Source organism: Nanorana parkeri, unplaced genomic scaffold, assembly GCF_000935625.1.
Source record: "Nanorana parkeri isolate BGI_ZX_2015 unplaced genomic scaffold, ASM93562v1 scaffold920, whole genome shotgun sequence".
In the NCBI taxonomy this organism is placed as follows: Eukaryota; Metazoa; Chordata; class Amphibia; order Anura; family Dicroglossidae; genus Nanorana; species Nanorana parkeri.
Window position 1 is genome coordinate 242,099 of NW_017307188.1, and position 14,699 is coordinate 256,797.

The 14,699-nt window shown below is 47.9% G+C and overlaps 1 protein-coding gene across 1 annotated transcript; it reads right to left on the reverse strand.

Annotated features, from left to right (window-relative positions):
• Positions 1-1,613: 1,613 nt before the first annotated feature.
• Positions 1,614-13,969, reverse strand: GTF2F1 (general transcription factor IIF subunit 1). The gene is made up of 13 exons (XM_018566121.1): positions 13,948-13,969; positions 13,404-13,450; positions 10,958-11,030; positions 9,340-9,533; positions 9,081-9,251; positions 8,059-8,264; positions 6,880-7,018; positions 6,727-6,788; positions 5,306-5,419; positions 5,153-5,226; positions 4,937-5,078; positions 4,726-4,849; positions 1,614-1,889 (listed from the first exon to the last, which is right to left on the reverse strand). The coding sequence occupies exons 1-13, from the start codon at positions 13,957-13,959 to the stop codon at positions 1,685-1,687; spliced, it is 1,563 nt and encodes a 520-aa protein (XP_018421623.1). The 5' UTR covers positions 13,960-13,969; the 3' UTR covers positions 1,614-1,684.
• Between the last annotated feature and the right edge of the window lie 730 nt (positions 13,970-14,699).

Sequence of the window (14,699 nt, forward strand, 5' to 3'; positions counted from 1 at the left end):
ACCGCTCTCTGCAGGGAGACGATTGAGAAGTGAGCGAGCGCCGGTATGCGTTCGCTCACTTCCCGATCTATTGAGCCAACATGTGACAGATTCATTGCCACACGTCGGCTCGAACTATGAGAATGAGTCATTTTCACTCACCTCGTAGTTCTCCTTTAAATAGAACTCGCATATAATAAGCGACGTAGCTGGCAGTCTTCTGAAAATGCTAGTTTGCACGGCATGGCGGCCTGAGCAGCTGGAGGCTCCCTTTTGCTCTTCCACCAATCCGTTCGGTCATGGCGAACGAAGAGAGGACGCCATGTAACTTACACGGGCCTCATAACCCTCTCTCCGACCCCATAAGGTGGTAACAGTGGGTGCATGAGCAGCCAATCACAAAACACCAAGGCTGTCACATGAGAGGAAGAGAGCTCATCCATATACCTTGAAGAACTGGGGATTTCTTGTTCCATAGGACGCGACATCAAGGAACTAGTATTTCCAGAAAATAAAAGCCAGCAGGGGGGCCTCCAGGATTCCTTCATCAAGGTTGCCTTTTGAAGGACCTTATTCATCAACATACATCAAATCCCCAGTTAGACTTACCAGTAACGGTGTTTCTAGGAATCTTCCAGGACAGCAACCTGAAGCTTGCTGTCCTGGAAGATGATTGGGGAAACCCCCAGTTAGACTTACCGGTAAATGGTGTTTAAGAATCTTCAAGGATAGCAAGCCTACTTCAGGTTGCTGTCCTGGAAGATGATTGGGGAAATGAACACCTACGTGTATTTTCAGTTAGCAGATATTTTAAGTTATTATTATAATTGTTCCCTACAAGTAATGTGTTTTATGCAACTTCCACTCCCCCCCCCATACTTCCTGTACTAGACTTCCATTCTGGCGTTACATACATTGGATTTGTAGATTCTCTTTCTAATGGTTGTCTTTATTCCACCACAATATCACAACCTTGTTTTTAAGTCAGTCAGTCCCGACTGGTAGACTTGCATTAAACACAGAGGAGCAGTATGGCACCAACCATTGTGCAGCACTACTACACCTGCATATGTAATGAAATATGGCTGCCCTCATGTACATAGAGAATTACAAACACTATATAAACACAAGCTTTTGACATATCAATTAATCATTTCCTTCTATGTGTAGCATGTCAATTATAATAATGGGAGCAGCCATGCTTCCTCAGTACAGGCTTTGCTGTCCACTATGTATTGATGTACAGCAGGGGTGGGCAACTCTGACCCTCCAGCTGTGCTTTAACTACAGATCCCAACATGACTCTGGGAGTCATGTCTAAGTGTCAGTCTTGCAAAGCCTCATGGGGCTTGTAGTTCTGCAACAGCTGAAGGGCCGGGGTTGCCCCTTCCCTGATGTACAGCGATTGTGCTTTGTTGTTCCTTTCTTGCTATACAAGTCTAACAATGACTGCAAACGACAAATGCCATGTGGCTTACCCTTTTATCTCAGCAGTTGTTCGACTGCACAGCTAAATACATTCCTGAGGAGACAGCCATTAAAAAAAGAATCTACATATTGGAGTGGCGCCCTGCATGTGAAAGTCAATACAATACAATTTCCTTTGTAATAACTTGTGTCGCCCTCAGCCGCCAATCAGATTCCAGCCTTCTGACACAATGAATGAGTGGAAAAGGAAGTAGGAGCTCTTGCTGTAAGCCTGTGGTCATTCCTTTAGGTAGAAGTGCATTTTGTCGTGGATGGTTTTGCGGTCGGGGTTCAGTCTCTTCAGAATCTGGGCCAACACGTTCACCGTCTGCTCGCTGCTCAGTCCAGTCTTCTTGGTCTGGAACTTCTTCAGCAAGTCTTTGGTCGTCATCGGCTTGCGGGTCAAGTACCTCCGGACGGCCTCTTCCGTCAGCTGGATGTCCCTAGAGAAGGAAGATGAAAAAGGTTTAAAGCAGAACTCCAGCCTCACCCATTTCTCACCATCTGGTGCTCAGTGGAAATCTGCTGCTCTTTCATCTTCAGCCCTCTCCCCACTGAGTGCCTCAATTTTTTTATAAAAGGGAACTGCAGCAGACAAACTTCCGGTCTGTGTGACACCAAGCTTTTCACAAGTCCCTAGGGCTGTCAGATGCCCCCCCGGGCAGCACACAACTTCCAAAGAGCCAATTTCACCTGGATGAGAATGGGTTAGCAGCAGAACCCACCTCCTCCCCGTGACCACTGAATCATGGGGCTCAGGAATTCTTCTGCAGCAGACAAACCTCCTGTCTGTGTGACACCAAGCTTTTCACAAGTCTCTAGGGCTGTCAGATGCCCCCCCGGGCTTTAGGCTGGGTTCACACCTGAGCGTTTTTTTTATGCTCGTTTTTTCGTTCAGTGAAACACGCATTTAACTGGCGGTATGATTATTATTATTTTTTTTCCCTTTATTTTCTCTATTTTTTACAATTTTTTTTAGTTTCACTTTTTAATTTCCCACCGGCTCCATCCCCCTGTGACGCGGCCGCTCGCAAGGGACGGAACCCGGAAGTCGGCAACCGCCAAAGACACAGCGGGGATCGTGGACAAGGTAAGACCTGTACGCTGTATTCCCGAGTGTGGCTCGGGGTTACGGCTTTGTTAACCCCGATCCACACTCGGGAATACCAATGTCAATGCGCGGCAAAACGCCCCAAAGAAGCTCCTGTACATCTTTGGGCGTTCCTACGCGCTGCAAAACGCCCGGGTGGGAACCATGCCCATAGGCAATCATTGGTTTTCACATGTTGAGCGTTTTACAGCGCGGTGGAACGCGCTGTAAAACGCCCAGGTGTGAACCAGGCCTTAGGGAGAGTCAATCATAGCTGCTGAGTCTTGTGTGTGCACACAACTTCCAAACAGCCAGTTTCATCTGGATTAGAAAGGGTTAGCAGCAGAGCCCACCTCCTCCCTATGCCCACTGAATCATGGGACTCAGGAACTCCTCTGCAGCAGTTGTTCAGACTAGTGTTTTAGGTTGTGCAGTGTAACCTGGACGGCAAACACATGTAACACATATCTAGTTTGTCATCCTCTGTGGTTCACATGATGTCTGCAAAAATGTCAATCACTGTTACAAGGAGCATAACTACAGTGATGCACTGGCTCCATCTGATTTCTTCTACCAGCCAGTGCACAGCAGGATGAAAAAGCAGCATGGATGGTCATGTGATCCCTTCCTTAGTCTTAAGACAGATAACCTGTTAAAATAAGGGCATGAATTTGCACAGTAGAAGGCATGGAGTGGGTGGGGGGTTGTGTTGAAATGTATTAATATTGCATACCAGGCCTTCATAACCATGTCCCAGCACTCTCTATGGTTTCCATTCTCCTACATATTATTTTCCCAAACATGTTACAATGTAACTGTACAATCTCCTTTAGATCTACCAACAACTATGCAGTACAAAGGCCTAAGAGACTGGCTACAAATTGAACGGATTGTTGGGTAGTCCTTCACGTCACATAGTTCTGGTTGTACAGAACCGGAATGTGTATGGCTGCCTTTACATGCCATCTCGTCATGATCATATATCTCGTGTGCTACCAATACTCCTATGAATACAGTGGGGTATACACCGTTCTATTTTCTTTCATTCAACCTGCAGGCTGAATGAAAAAATGAATAAACAGACTTCTCCATCAACACTTGTGAGTGATGGATGAATCCCCCCGCTGTCTGCTTTACATTCTGACAGCAACCGGTGACCGCCGTCAGAATACAACTTATTGGCTTCTAGCTCCGCTTGGCTGAGAATTTTCCAGCCAGCTCCTTTGGGCCGCCGATCGAGGGAGGCCAGGTGGAAGGGTGCTGACAGTGGCACCCTTGGCACAAATTTCAGGTTCATCAGTATCTGCTGAAATTCGAACCGCGTGTGCCCAACTTAAGCGGCTGTGTGCGTGTAATATGTTAAGTCTCTGCTTATTTCCCGTGTTAACTTTATGGATCAATAAAGAAGCCAATTGTGGAATAGGTCGGTGTGCCGCTATCCAGTTTTCTGGAACAACACTCCTCCTCGTGGTTGATTGTGACGCTGCACAATGTGCACCTTCCATGAGGAAATCAGAACAAGTATTACATGCCAGACTGTGCGAAGCCCAAATAACACATCTTGTTCAATGAATGTCTATTGCCTGTTTCCAGCAACGACTGGTGACGCGGGAATGTACTCCTCCGGGTCAGTATATACATTTTGACTTGCACTGTATATTTTTCATATTCCATTCGCTGTCATGGAGAGCAATGGTGTTAAAGGTCCACAGTAAGGGCTCATGTCCATCCGTTTCAATTGAGCAGTACCCATGGCAGTTCAGAGGCTGCGTTTGACCAGCTTTGTGTCGCATTTCTTTGGATGCAGCATATCCCATTGAGGTGAGTGTGCACTGCAGGCAAAGCAACCTTTGCTTGTCAAACACAGTGTTTAAAAGTGCACCCGCTGACATGAGCCTCAAGTCAGAATTGCTGTGGTGCAGTGCCAGACGGGGAGCACAGCATGGAGCAAATGACTATGGCTGGCTACATGTACATATATTATTAAAAACGATACAGAACACGTGGCTTTTAAAACATTACCTGGTAAGATTTCCGTTAAGCTGATCACATTTGTACCTAAAAATGGCGAATGATCCCCTTTAAAAAAAAATTATAAAATGGCGCCCATGAAGACATGTAAAAACCTAACACAAAATTCTGAGGATTCTCGCGTGACAATGTCAGATATGAATTGTGTTATCGCTTACCCGCTGCACGGTGTGGATTTCCCTGACTGCGGTTGTGGGGTCGATTTTCCAGACGTGCTCGGCGGCCCAGACTCCATTTTTAAGCGTTTTGCGGCTGGCGTATGAGGAAGGGCGCCGCGTTTACCTGACAAACAGAAAAACGAGAGGGTGTTAGACAGGCGGAGGAGACAACTGAAGACTCGGGCTGCTGATCACCAGTTGCTGCACACACCTTGCTCCAGTTTGCTGGCTGCAGCTTTGAGAGTGTTGGAAGTGTTGGCGGAATCTGGAGTCGGGGTACCGGGCCGACTGTTGCCGCGGGAGCTGCTGTTGGAGCCCCCCTTTTTATCTTTCTTCGGGGGAGTTTTCTTTTTCTAGAAAAGATGAGAAGTCATGTCACAGCTTCAAGATAGAAATACAAGAGCAGGTCCTCGTTAATGAGCGATACCTGCATGAAAAGAGCCGAGGATGATTCTTTGTCAATATCGCTGTCGTCTGTTGTGTCCGATTCTTCGCTGCTGTCTGCCAGGGAGACACAAAGTGTCATTAGAGAGCAACTTAACCCTTCCCGTGTTCCCAAGAGACTCATCCCCAGCCTCACCTCCTCTCTTCCTCTTCTTCTCCTGAGGTGTGGTATTTTTCTTCTCTTCATCTTCTTCCTCCTCCACCTTCTCCTCTTCGCTCTCCTCGCTGCTCTCACTCGCCTCATCAATTCCTAGAGGGCATTAAAGAGAACTTCAGCCAAAACGCACAATCACATTATATATAACTTGTCTCACCCCCGCAATCCTGGTCACCCACTCCTGGAGGGGGGCACCTCGATACCAGTGCAGCTTCCTGTGTCACATCTATACCATGAATTAACTCACTGCACAGGGAATTGTCACAGTGGTAAATCCTCCCTCAACCCTCTCCATCCCATGAGAACACCCCTCCATCCCATGAGAACACCCCTCCATCAGGCCGTGTGTGGACTTTAAAGAGCCCCTGGAAAGGCAAAGTGACAGCGTCTCTTTAAAAATGTGGGGGGGGGGGGGGCCACCAGGAGGTCAGGCCAGTTAAAAACCACCTCAGCCCCACCTATACTCGCCTTCCCAGTGTTCACCTGATGCTACGTCCTTTGCTACAGCCACTGCAAAATACCTGGGTATGAGGGAGCATGTGACCTCCTCCCATGATGCAGTGCTCAGGCTTCAATGGCTAATCTGCAGATACGAACGCGGTCACATAGTGGAAGGGGCAAGTTCATGAGTTCTGTGTAAACTCCAGCATGGAACTTAGAGTTCAGACTCCACAACAAAGAGGTCAAGTATAAGTGGGTCAGGGGTGAGCTTTAAAGAGCCCCTAGGTAAAACGACAGAGTCTCTTTAAAAGTGTGAGGGCTCCCTTGGCCATCGCCGTACTGATCATTGCCGGTTTACTCTCTGCCTGAGAAGACAGCACTCTATGAAGTGGACATAGGATGCCATCCCCATGGATTCCCTCTTAAAGCAGCACTTGGGGTAAATAAGGAGTCCGGTGACTACTCACATCTTACCATTAAGCATTCCAATCTAAAATGTTTGCTATATACTGTATGCCCAATGATCACCCGATCATTAACTTGAACGGGTGACAGCGGTCGCTTTTAAATGGCATATTCGGGATTCCTGCCGCAGGAATCCCAACACGCGCATTCACTTTAGGTGCGACTGTGGCCTTAGGCATCATAATTGCTAGAGACCCTCAAGCTTTTATTACTCAAAATATACCCCACATTATGCTTCTGTACGGCACAAGTGCAAAGCCTGGGCTGCGTTACTCTAGAACAGGTTGCATCATTCTGGTCAAAATTATCATCCTGCCAAAAATTCTGTACATGGTCCACCAATCCCCCAAGCCATCTTTTACAAATGGGAAGGGGGTGGTGATGTCACCGCCCCCTCATCCAATAAGAGACGTCTTGTAGTTAATGACAGTGAACTTACTGTATTAGGGGCAGGATTCCCTGATTAGAATAAACATGGCGGATTCCTCTTTTACCTTTAGGCCCATCCTCCTCCTTAGTGACTTTGGGTTTACCAGGAAGTTCATCATCTGAGCTGCTGTAGAAGGACAAAAGTGAAGGTCAAGTCTCCGTCCTTGAGATACGTTCCATCGATGATATAAATCACTACAAATGGAATTCTCTGATACCTGCTCCGATCGGACATGTAATCCACTTCCTGTCCCTCAAAGTCGCCGTCGTCGCTGTCCTCTATGCCTTCGTCATCAACCTTATTCTTCTTCTTTTTCTTATTTCGTGCAGCTTTTTGAGCCTTTGGCCGACGCTCACCTTAAATAAAAGACGAAATCACTGAATGACATCACTGCTCAACTATGAATGCCCAAATGGATCAAAAGATCCATAGTTCTAAAGCTACCAAGAAATGCTATATATATATATATATATCCCCATATACAGGTATATCTCCATATACAGGTATATCTCCATATACAGGTATATCTCCATATATATCCCCATATACAGGTATATCTCCATATATATCTCCATATACTGTATATCTCCTGTATATATGCCTGCATACGGTAAGGTCCTGGTATCACACCAAGATGCCCTAGAATAAGCCCTATGGTGACTGCCCCAATGCTCCCAGGTCAGAAGACATATGGATCAAAAGGATCTACAGTTATGTAATATATGTCATGTCCTCCAAATGATCCTTCAGGTTTATTTATAAGTATGAACCAATAAGAGCATCAGTATTAGCTGCTGGGGGCTCCGACCGGTCTGTGTGATGGGTGGGTGTAGCAGAGCCCCAAGTCGGTGCCATATTTACAGCGTGCTCTGGGTCTAAGTGACTCTCCGGCCACGAAGAATAGAATCTGTCTGATGAAGGCATTCGCAATACCCTCATCATTAGGAACTGGGTTCTATCACTGACACCAATTCCGGTGTGGTGCCTCTGCCCACTCCTCCAGCCATTTATAAAGCCACGTGATGATGATGTGGCTGCACTTTATGAATGGCCTAGCAGAAGGAGTGGATCAGAGGTACAATGCTGGAACTGGTGTCTGTAATAAACCCGGGTTTGATGTAGATGGCACCTGGAAGTATGACACCTGCTGAATATTCTGCTGCCATTAAGTGGAGCATAGTAAGTAAAGACATGGACTGTTTGGTGGTGAAAGAAGAGGATCATCTTCTGAATATCCTGGAGCCGGGCTTTAGGGACATGACAAGTTCAGCCGAAGCTCCATGTACCTGCTGCTTCTATCATAGGGGTGGTCTCATTCTCTGTTAGCTCTACATGGCAGCAGGTGCGAGACCCCCTTGGTTAGTTTCACGATGGCTGTGGTCACAGTGCAGTGAACCGTCATCTCCGCTGCCCTCGCTCTCGCTGGAGCTCATCTCCAGATCATCCTCCAGGTCATGGATTTTCAGGTCACTCTTCTTTTTCTTGCTCTTCCCTCCCTTGTCCTGCTTGCCACCTCCTTCCTCATCGTCCTCATCCCCTCCACCTTGGTCCTTCAGGCGGCGTTGCTGCATAATGGTGAAGTGGTTCAGGATTTTGTTTCGCCTAAAAAAAAAAGATGTTGAAGGGAAAGTAAACCTGTAGTAAGGAATTAGTGCTGATGCCACTGCGGGTTTTCTCAGTTGATGACATTAATGCACATTAGGGGAAAGAAGCAGCCAATTTTACCCTTTGGAAAACTATATACAATAATGCTCAACGTTGTCACCCAAGAAAAGATCCAGCATGTGGCCATTTCAGTCCCTTTAGTTTGTCATTCAAGGATGTGTTCGGGCGCCACCATGTGGCCATTGTAGGTGCTGCACCTTCCCCTTATTCAGGGATAACGTGTTCCAGCGCCACCATGTGGCCATTTCAGTTCCTGCGCCTTCCTCTAATTCAGGGATGTTTCATCGCCACCCTGTGGCCATTTTAGGTGCTGTACCTTCCCCCTCATTCAGGGATATTGTGTTCCTGCGCCACCATGTGGCTATTTTAGGTGTTGCACTATTTCCTTAGTTACCAATTACTTGCCAGGTACTAAAACAAAAGTCGAGCTGTTTTTTTGTTGTTTTTTTTAATGGCCTATTTATTTTGTGCTTTAGTTTTGCTTTAACTGCTAGAACCACAAAATTATTTATCACATTGAGTGCAGGTCTGATCAGCACATCCTCCTCTCCCTGCGCTGCTCTGCAGTATGTGCCCAGCGCTGTTATCCACGTCCTAACAATGTGGAGGTGGGAGGATTATTTTTCCCAGAAGAAACCCCAACATATTTTTTTTAAATTTACAGTCACACCTAGGACAGAGGCAGCGCGGGCTCCTTCACACTATACTGGAAGTGGCGCAGCGCTGCGGATATTTTACCAACAAGGCCCTCACCTTTCCCATTCCTGTTCGGCCTCTTCTGCAGTCAGCGTCCGATGCTTGGCCAGGGGTGTGAAGTTGTACCAGTTGGAGACAGGGAACGCTTCGAACGCTCCGTCAGGACACTGGGTGAAGATGAAGTAGGAGGCGTTCTCGGTCACTCCACCTTTTTTAATTCCTTTAAACCTGTGGAGACAACAGACGCACATTGACTGCTGTCCTGACACTAGGCCATGCGTACACCCCGTCATCAGTCTCCCTGCGGTCGACTCACTTGCGTCCGGCCTTGCCGTTAACCCTCAGTAACCAGGGCTGGTCCTCCACCTTGAACTGTTTGAGAATGATGCCGTACTTCTTGCGCCTGGACTCCTCCCTCAGCTTACGATTAAACTCGCTGCCAGCCCCGGTATCAGGCAACTCCTCATCCTGATACATCTTCTTGGCGCTCAGGTCACGCTCCATGCGAGCCTGGATTGTGCAGAAACACAGGTGAGGTGTACATCATAGAGCAGTTCTGGTAATGCCTATGATATGTATCATATCCATTCACCTACAACTAGTAAGATACCATGTCACAGCACCAGACAGATTCTCCTCCTTCCCTGTCCACAGACATATTACTTACCAGGGGAGTGTGCACTATCTGTGAAGACCCCACAGCTAAGGGGAGGACCTCACTTTTAAAGAAAACCTATCGCCATTTCCCTTCCAAAAGACCTGTTATGCCTACCGGTCCCACTACCTGTTCCCCAACCCTCGACTGTTATTATTATGCAGGATTTATACAGCGCCAACAGTTTGCACAGCGCTGTACAATATAAGGAAGGCATTACAGAAGCAATACAAAGCAAGACAAGATGGTAAGGAGAGCCCTGAGAAAACAAGGATGAGTAGTTTTGCGGTTTCTTTGGTGAGGAAGGGGCGTATTTTGGAGATGTTAAGAAGGTGAAGGCGGCAGGATGTGTATAGGGATTGGATGTGGGGAAGAAAGGTGAGGTCCGAGTCCAGGATGACACCTAGGACCTTGGCATGAGGGGAGGGATGGATAGTTGTGTTATCAACCTCAATGGAAAAGTTGGGGGAAGGTGCACGGGGGGGGAATATCATGAGCTCAGTTTGTGAAAAGTTGAGTTTTAAGAAGTGTTGTGACATCCAGACGGATATGTCAGATAGTAGATCAGTGACACGAGAGGACACAGGGTGAGCTGTGGAGTAGAAAGATAGATTTGAGTGTCATCGGCATAGGGATGGTATTGGAAGCCATGTGAGGTGATCTACTGACCAAGGAAGGAGGTGTAGATAGAGAAGGGGTCCAAGGACTGAGCCTTGGGGGACCCCTACAGAGAGAGGGAGAGAAGAAGACTGTTCAAGACATACAGACATGGAATTGATGGCGGATATAAGTGCAGTCGCTTTAAAAGTGAACCTGTCAGCCATTTGTAACTTTAAAAAGTACAAAGGGTCAATTTACTAAGATAATGCAATTCAGTGTTCATTACCGACGTCAGTCCCCTCTCCCAATATACGTAAAACATCTCTTATATTCGTTCATATTCATTCCCACAAGTACAGGTGTCAGCTCTGATATAAGAGATATCTCTAGAACGATTGTTACTACATCTATAGAACTATCAATAGATATCTCTGGCAGAGAGCACAGAGGTTGGTCAGCTCACAGGACCTCTGGCAGGATCAATGGGGATGATTAGAGATCGTGCTATATGGACAGAACTGCTTTGGATGGTATAATTACGCGTCTAAATGAAGGTAATAAGAGAAGCTCATTGTTGGGGTTCACATACACCTTGAAGGGTCCTGTGATACTCTGACTAGGAGGAGGAGGAGGAGGAGGAGAGGTGGTCGCATATGAGGAAGACATCACAGACATGTACCTGGTTCCATGTAGAGAAGTCCACCTTATCCGCAGCATTGAAGGCCATGACATTGTACCTCTTGCTGGGGTTCCTGTGAAGGAGAGGGGGACACATGAAATGAACTCTGAACACATTATATGAAACAATAAACTGAGAGCAGACCGGATCCCCTTATTGTAGAAGACGTGTTATGTCTCTCCTGCAATAAAACAAACCTCCGTGCCTGTGCACAGTCTTCTCTGGGGTGGGGGTGGGGGACAGGGACGGGGAGGGGTCCAGATGGCACCACGTTCCATCCCAAATATCGGTGTAACATGGAATATGGTAGTGAAGGTGGAACTACGTGTGATCCAGACACTTTACGGCCAGCCCCAACCCCATTGTTCCAGGAGGACGTACACATATGTCTTCCTAGAGTCTCCAAGCCTGCAAGATGGAGCACATCGGCTTTAGGCACAGAGCTGATCTGACCTCCTCTGTGCCTTGTGATCGCTGTGATTGGTCATCACAAAAATCAAATGGCAATGTTTACATTGCCAAGCTCTCATCTCCATCCTCCCACCATATGTGACCAGTACAGTAACCCCCTCATCTCCATCCTCCCCCCATATGTGACCTGTACATAAACCCCCTCATCTCCATCCTCCCCCCATATGTGACCTGTACATAAACCCCCTCATCTCCATCCTCCCCCCATATGTGACCTGTACATAAACCCCCTCATCTCCATCCTCCCCCCATATGTGACCTGTACATAAACCCCCTCATCTCCATCCTCCCCCCATATGTGACCTGTACATAAACCCCCTCATCTCCATCCTCCCCCCATATGTGACCTGTACATAAACCCCCTCATCTCCATCCTCCCCCCATATGTGACCTGTACATAAACCCCCTCATCTCCATCCTCCCCCCATATGTGACCTGTACATAAACCCCCTCATCTCCATCCTCCCCCCATATGTGACCTGTACATAAACCCCCTCATCTCCATCCTCCCCCCATATGTGACCTGTACATAAACCCCCTCATCTCCATCCTCCCCCCATATGTGACCTGTACATAAACCCCCTCATCTCCATCCTCCCCCCATATGTGACCTGTACATAAACCCCCTCATCTCCATCCTCCCCCCATATGTGACCTGTACATAAACCCCCTCATCTCCATCCTCCCCCCATATGTGACCTGTACATAAACCCCCTCATCTCCATCCTCCCCCCATATGTGACCTGTACATAAACCCCCTCATCTCCATCCTCCCCCCATATGTGACCTGTACATAAACCCCCTCATCTCCATCCTCCCCCCATATGTGACCTGTACATAAACCCCCTCATCTCCATCCTCCCCCCATATGTGACCTGTACATAAACCCCCTCATCTCCATCCTCCCCCCATATGTGACCTGTACATAAACCCCCTCATCTCCATCCTCCCCCCATATGTGACCTGTACATAAACCCCCTCATCTCCATCCTCCCCCCATATGTGACCTGTACATAAACCCCCTCATCTCCATCCTCCCCCCATATGTGACCTGTACATAAACCCCCTCATCTCCATCCTCCCCCCATATGTGACCTGTACATAAACCCCCTCATCTCCATCCTCCCCCCATATGTGACCTGTACATAAACCCCCTCATCTCCATCCTCCCCCCATATGTGACCTGTACATAAACCCCCTCATCTCCATCCTCCCCCCATATGTGACCTGTACATAAACCCCCTCATCTCCATCCTCCCCCCATATGTGACCTGTACATAAACCCCCTCATCTCCATCCTCCCCCCATATGTGACCTGTACATAAACCCCCTCATCTCCATCCTCCCCCCATATGTGACCTGTACATAAACCCCCTCATCTCCATCCTCCCCCCATATGTGACCTGTACATAAACCCCCTCATCTCCATCCTCCCCCCATATGTGACCTGTACATAAACCCCCTCATCTCCATCCTCCCCCCATATGTGACCTGTACATAAACCCCCTCATCTCCATCCTCCCCCCATATGTGACCTGTACATAAACCCCCTCATCTCCATCCTCCCCCCATATGTGACCTGTACATAAACCCCCTCATCTCCATCCTCCCACCATATGTGACCAGTACAGTAACCCCCATTAGCGGTCATTTAATACCACCAATAGAAAGCTCCATCTGCCTGAAAACAAAATTAATTTGGACACCGTGTCACGAAACAGAGTCATTGTCAGACTATCACAGCACTGAAAACTGACCAATGGGCTAATGAAGGGGGTTTAACACGCCGGCGCTGAAGGGGTTAAGGAATTCTGCCGTGAAGTTGAAGCGCTCATGTGAGAAATGTCTGATGGAAGCAGCTGCTCCTGGCCGCCATGCTAGTTCTGGGGAAATGACATTGAGCGAGTTCCTGAGGACTGGAGATATGAAGCCAGATCTGGATGGACAGTCGCTGCCTCGCTGTACTGGTTCTTACCTGGGAACGCGGACGACATACTCCGTGACAGACTGACCGCTTCCCCCCTGCAAGACAAAGACCAAGTGAGAACACGGACCAACATGGACACAAGGAGCATATCCACCCCAGAGAAGAACGGTTCCTGAAGACACGAGTGCTACCAGTGCAGTGCGGGAGAAGGAGCAGAACAAGCATGCAGATCAGCAATGTCAGTAGCCAGTAATGTGCGTTCTTGTTGTAGGGAAAAAGTATTGAAGTCAGGGGATCAGCATGACAGTCTGCCCACCAGCATTTCCAGTGGGAGAGGTCAGCAATGGCAGACTCGGGAGCATCTCCTCTGACAGATTTCCTTTAAAGGGCAAATGGACTCAATTGCATGAAGAGAGGATCATCATGAGCCCACAGAACACAAGCGAAATGGGACCCTAAAGGCCCAACTGAACCCTCAGGCGCCCAAAACCCAAGTCATAGGATTGCATCTGCTTCTGTGGATCTTGCGCATGGTCCTTTCAACCCACCCGGCTTCCCACCAGCAGCATCGTACCAACCACAGGATACTTACCAGGGACGTCATCGTTGGAACACGAGATCACCTGACTCCGCCCCTGAAATAAAGAGAAAACAATTATAGCCATAGAGATGAATGAGGGAAGGACACAGAGAAGCAGCACAAAGGGGAGATGAGGCCGGGGTGTGGAGGGCACAAGGGTGGAGGTCTTGGGGGACATACAAGAGGGGTCAGAACATCCAACTGTGACTTAGGAGGAGAAAGAATACAAATACTCACAGCGATGACCGGACTAAAAAGACTCCACGCACTATAACACATCCAAACATATTATAACCCAACATCAAAAATGGCCAAATATTTTCCCCCCAATTTCTTTTTTAAGTTAGTCTGTTGCGGCCTTTTTACAACAATCACCATGGCGACCAATTCTAATGGCTTTGTACTGATCGGCTCCGGACATGTTGCAGTAGTTGGAGATTAGTTATTTGGGGACTTAGGAAGAGGTGGAACTGGGTGTTAATGGTGACACAAGCACTGTGAAGGGAGCTCCAAGGTGCTTTCGCCTTAGGAGCCCGCGGGGAAGATCTTGGAGTCACAGAGGGGATAACTGGGACACGCGGGGGTAATGGGCGGTCCTGGAGTCTGTGGATGGGAACGCCTGATAACACGGCCGGTCTTCCGATCACAACATTATAAATAAACAGAAGACACTAACAGTATAAGAATCCATAATGAGCCGTAACCCGCGGCAACCACCTCCAATGACTGATTGCAATGTCCTATCAGACAAGCCAGAGAGGTGA

Excerpts from the sequence above, each read along its gene's own strand:
- GTF2F1 (XM_018566121.1), bottom strand. Across the intron at positions 9,252-9,339 it reads AACGGCAAGGCCGGACGCAA|GTTTAAAGGAATTAAAAAAG; the intron begins GTGAGTCGACCG and ends TTGTCTCCACAG. Across the intron at positions 5,227-5,305 it reads GAAGAAGAGGAAGAGAGGAG|ACAGCAGCGAAGAATCGGAC; the intron begins GTGAGGCTGGGG and ends TCTCCCTGGCAG.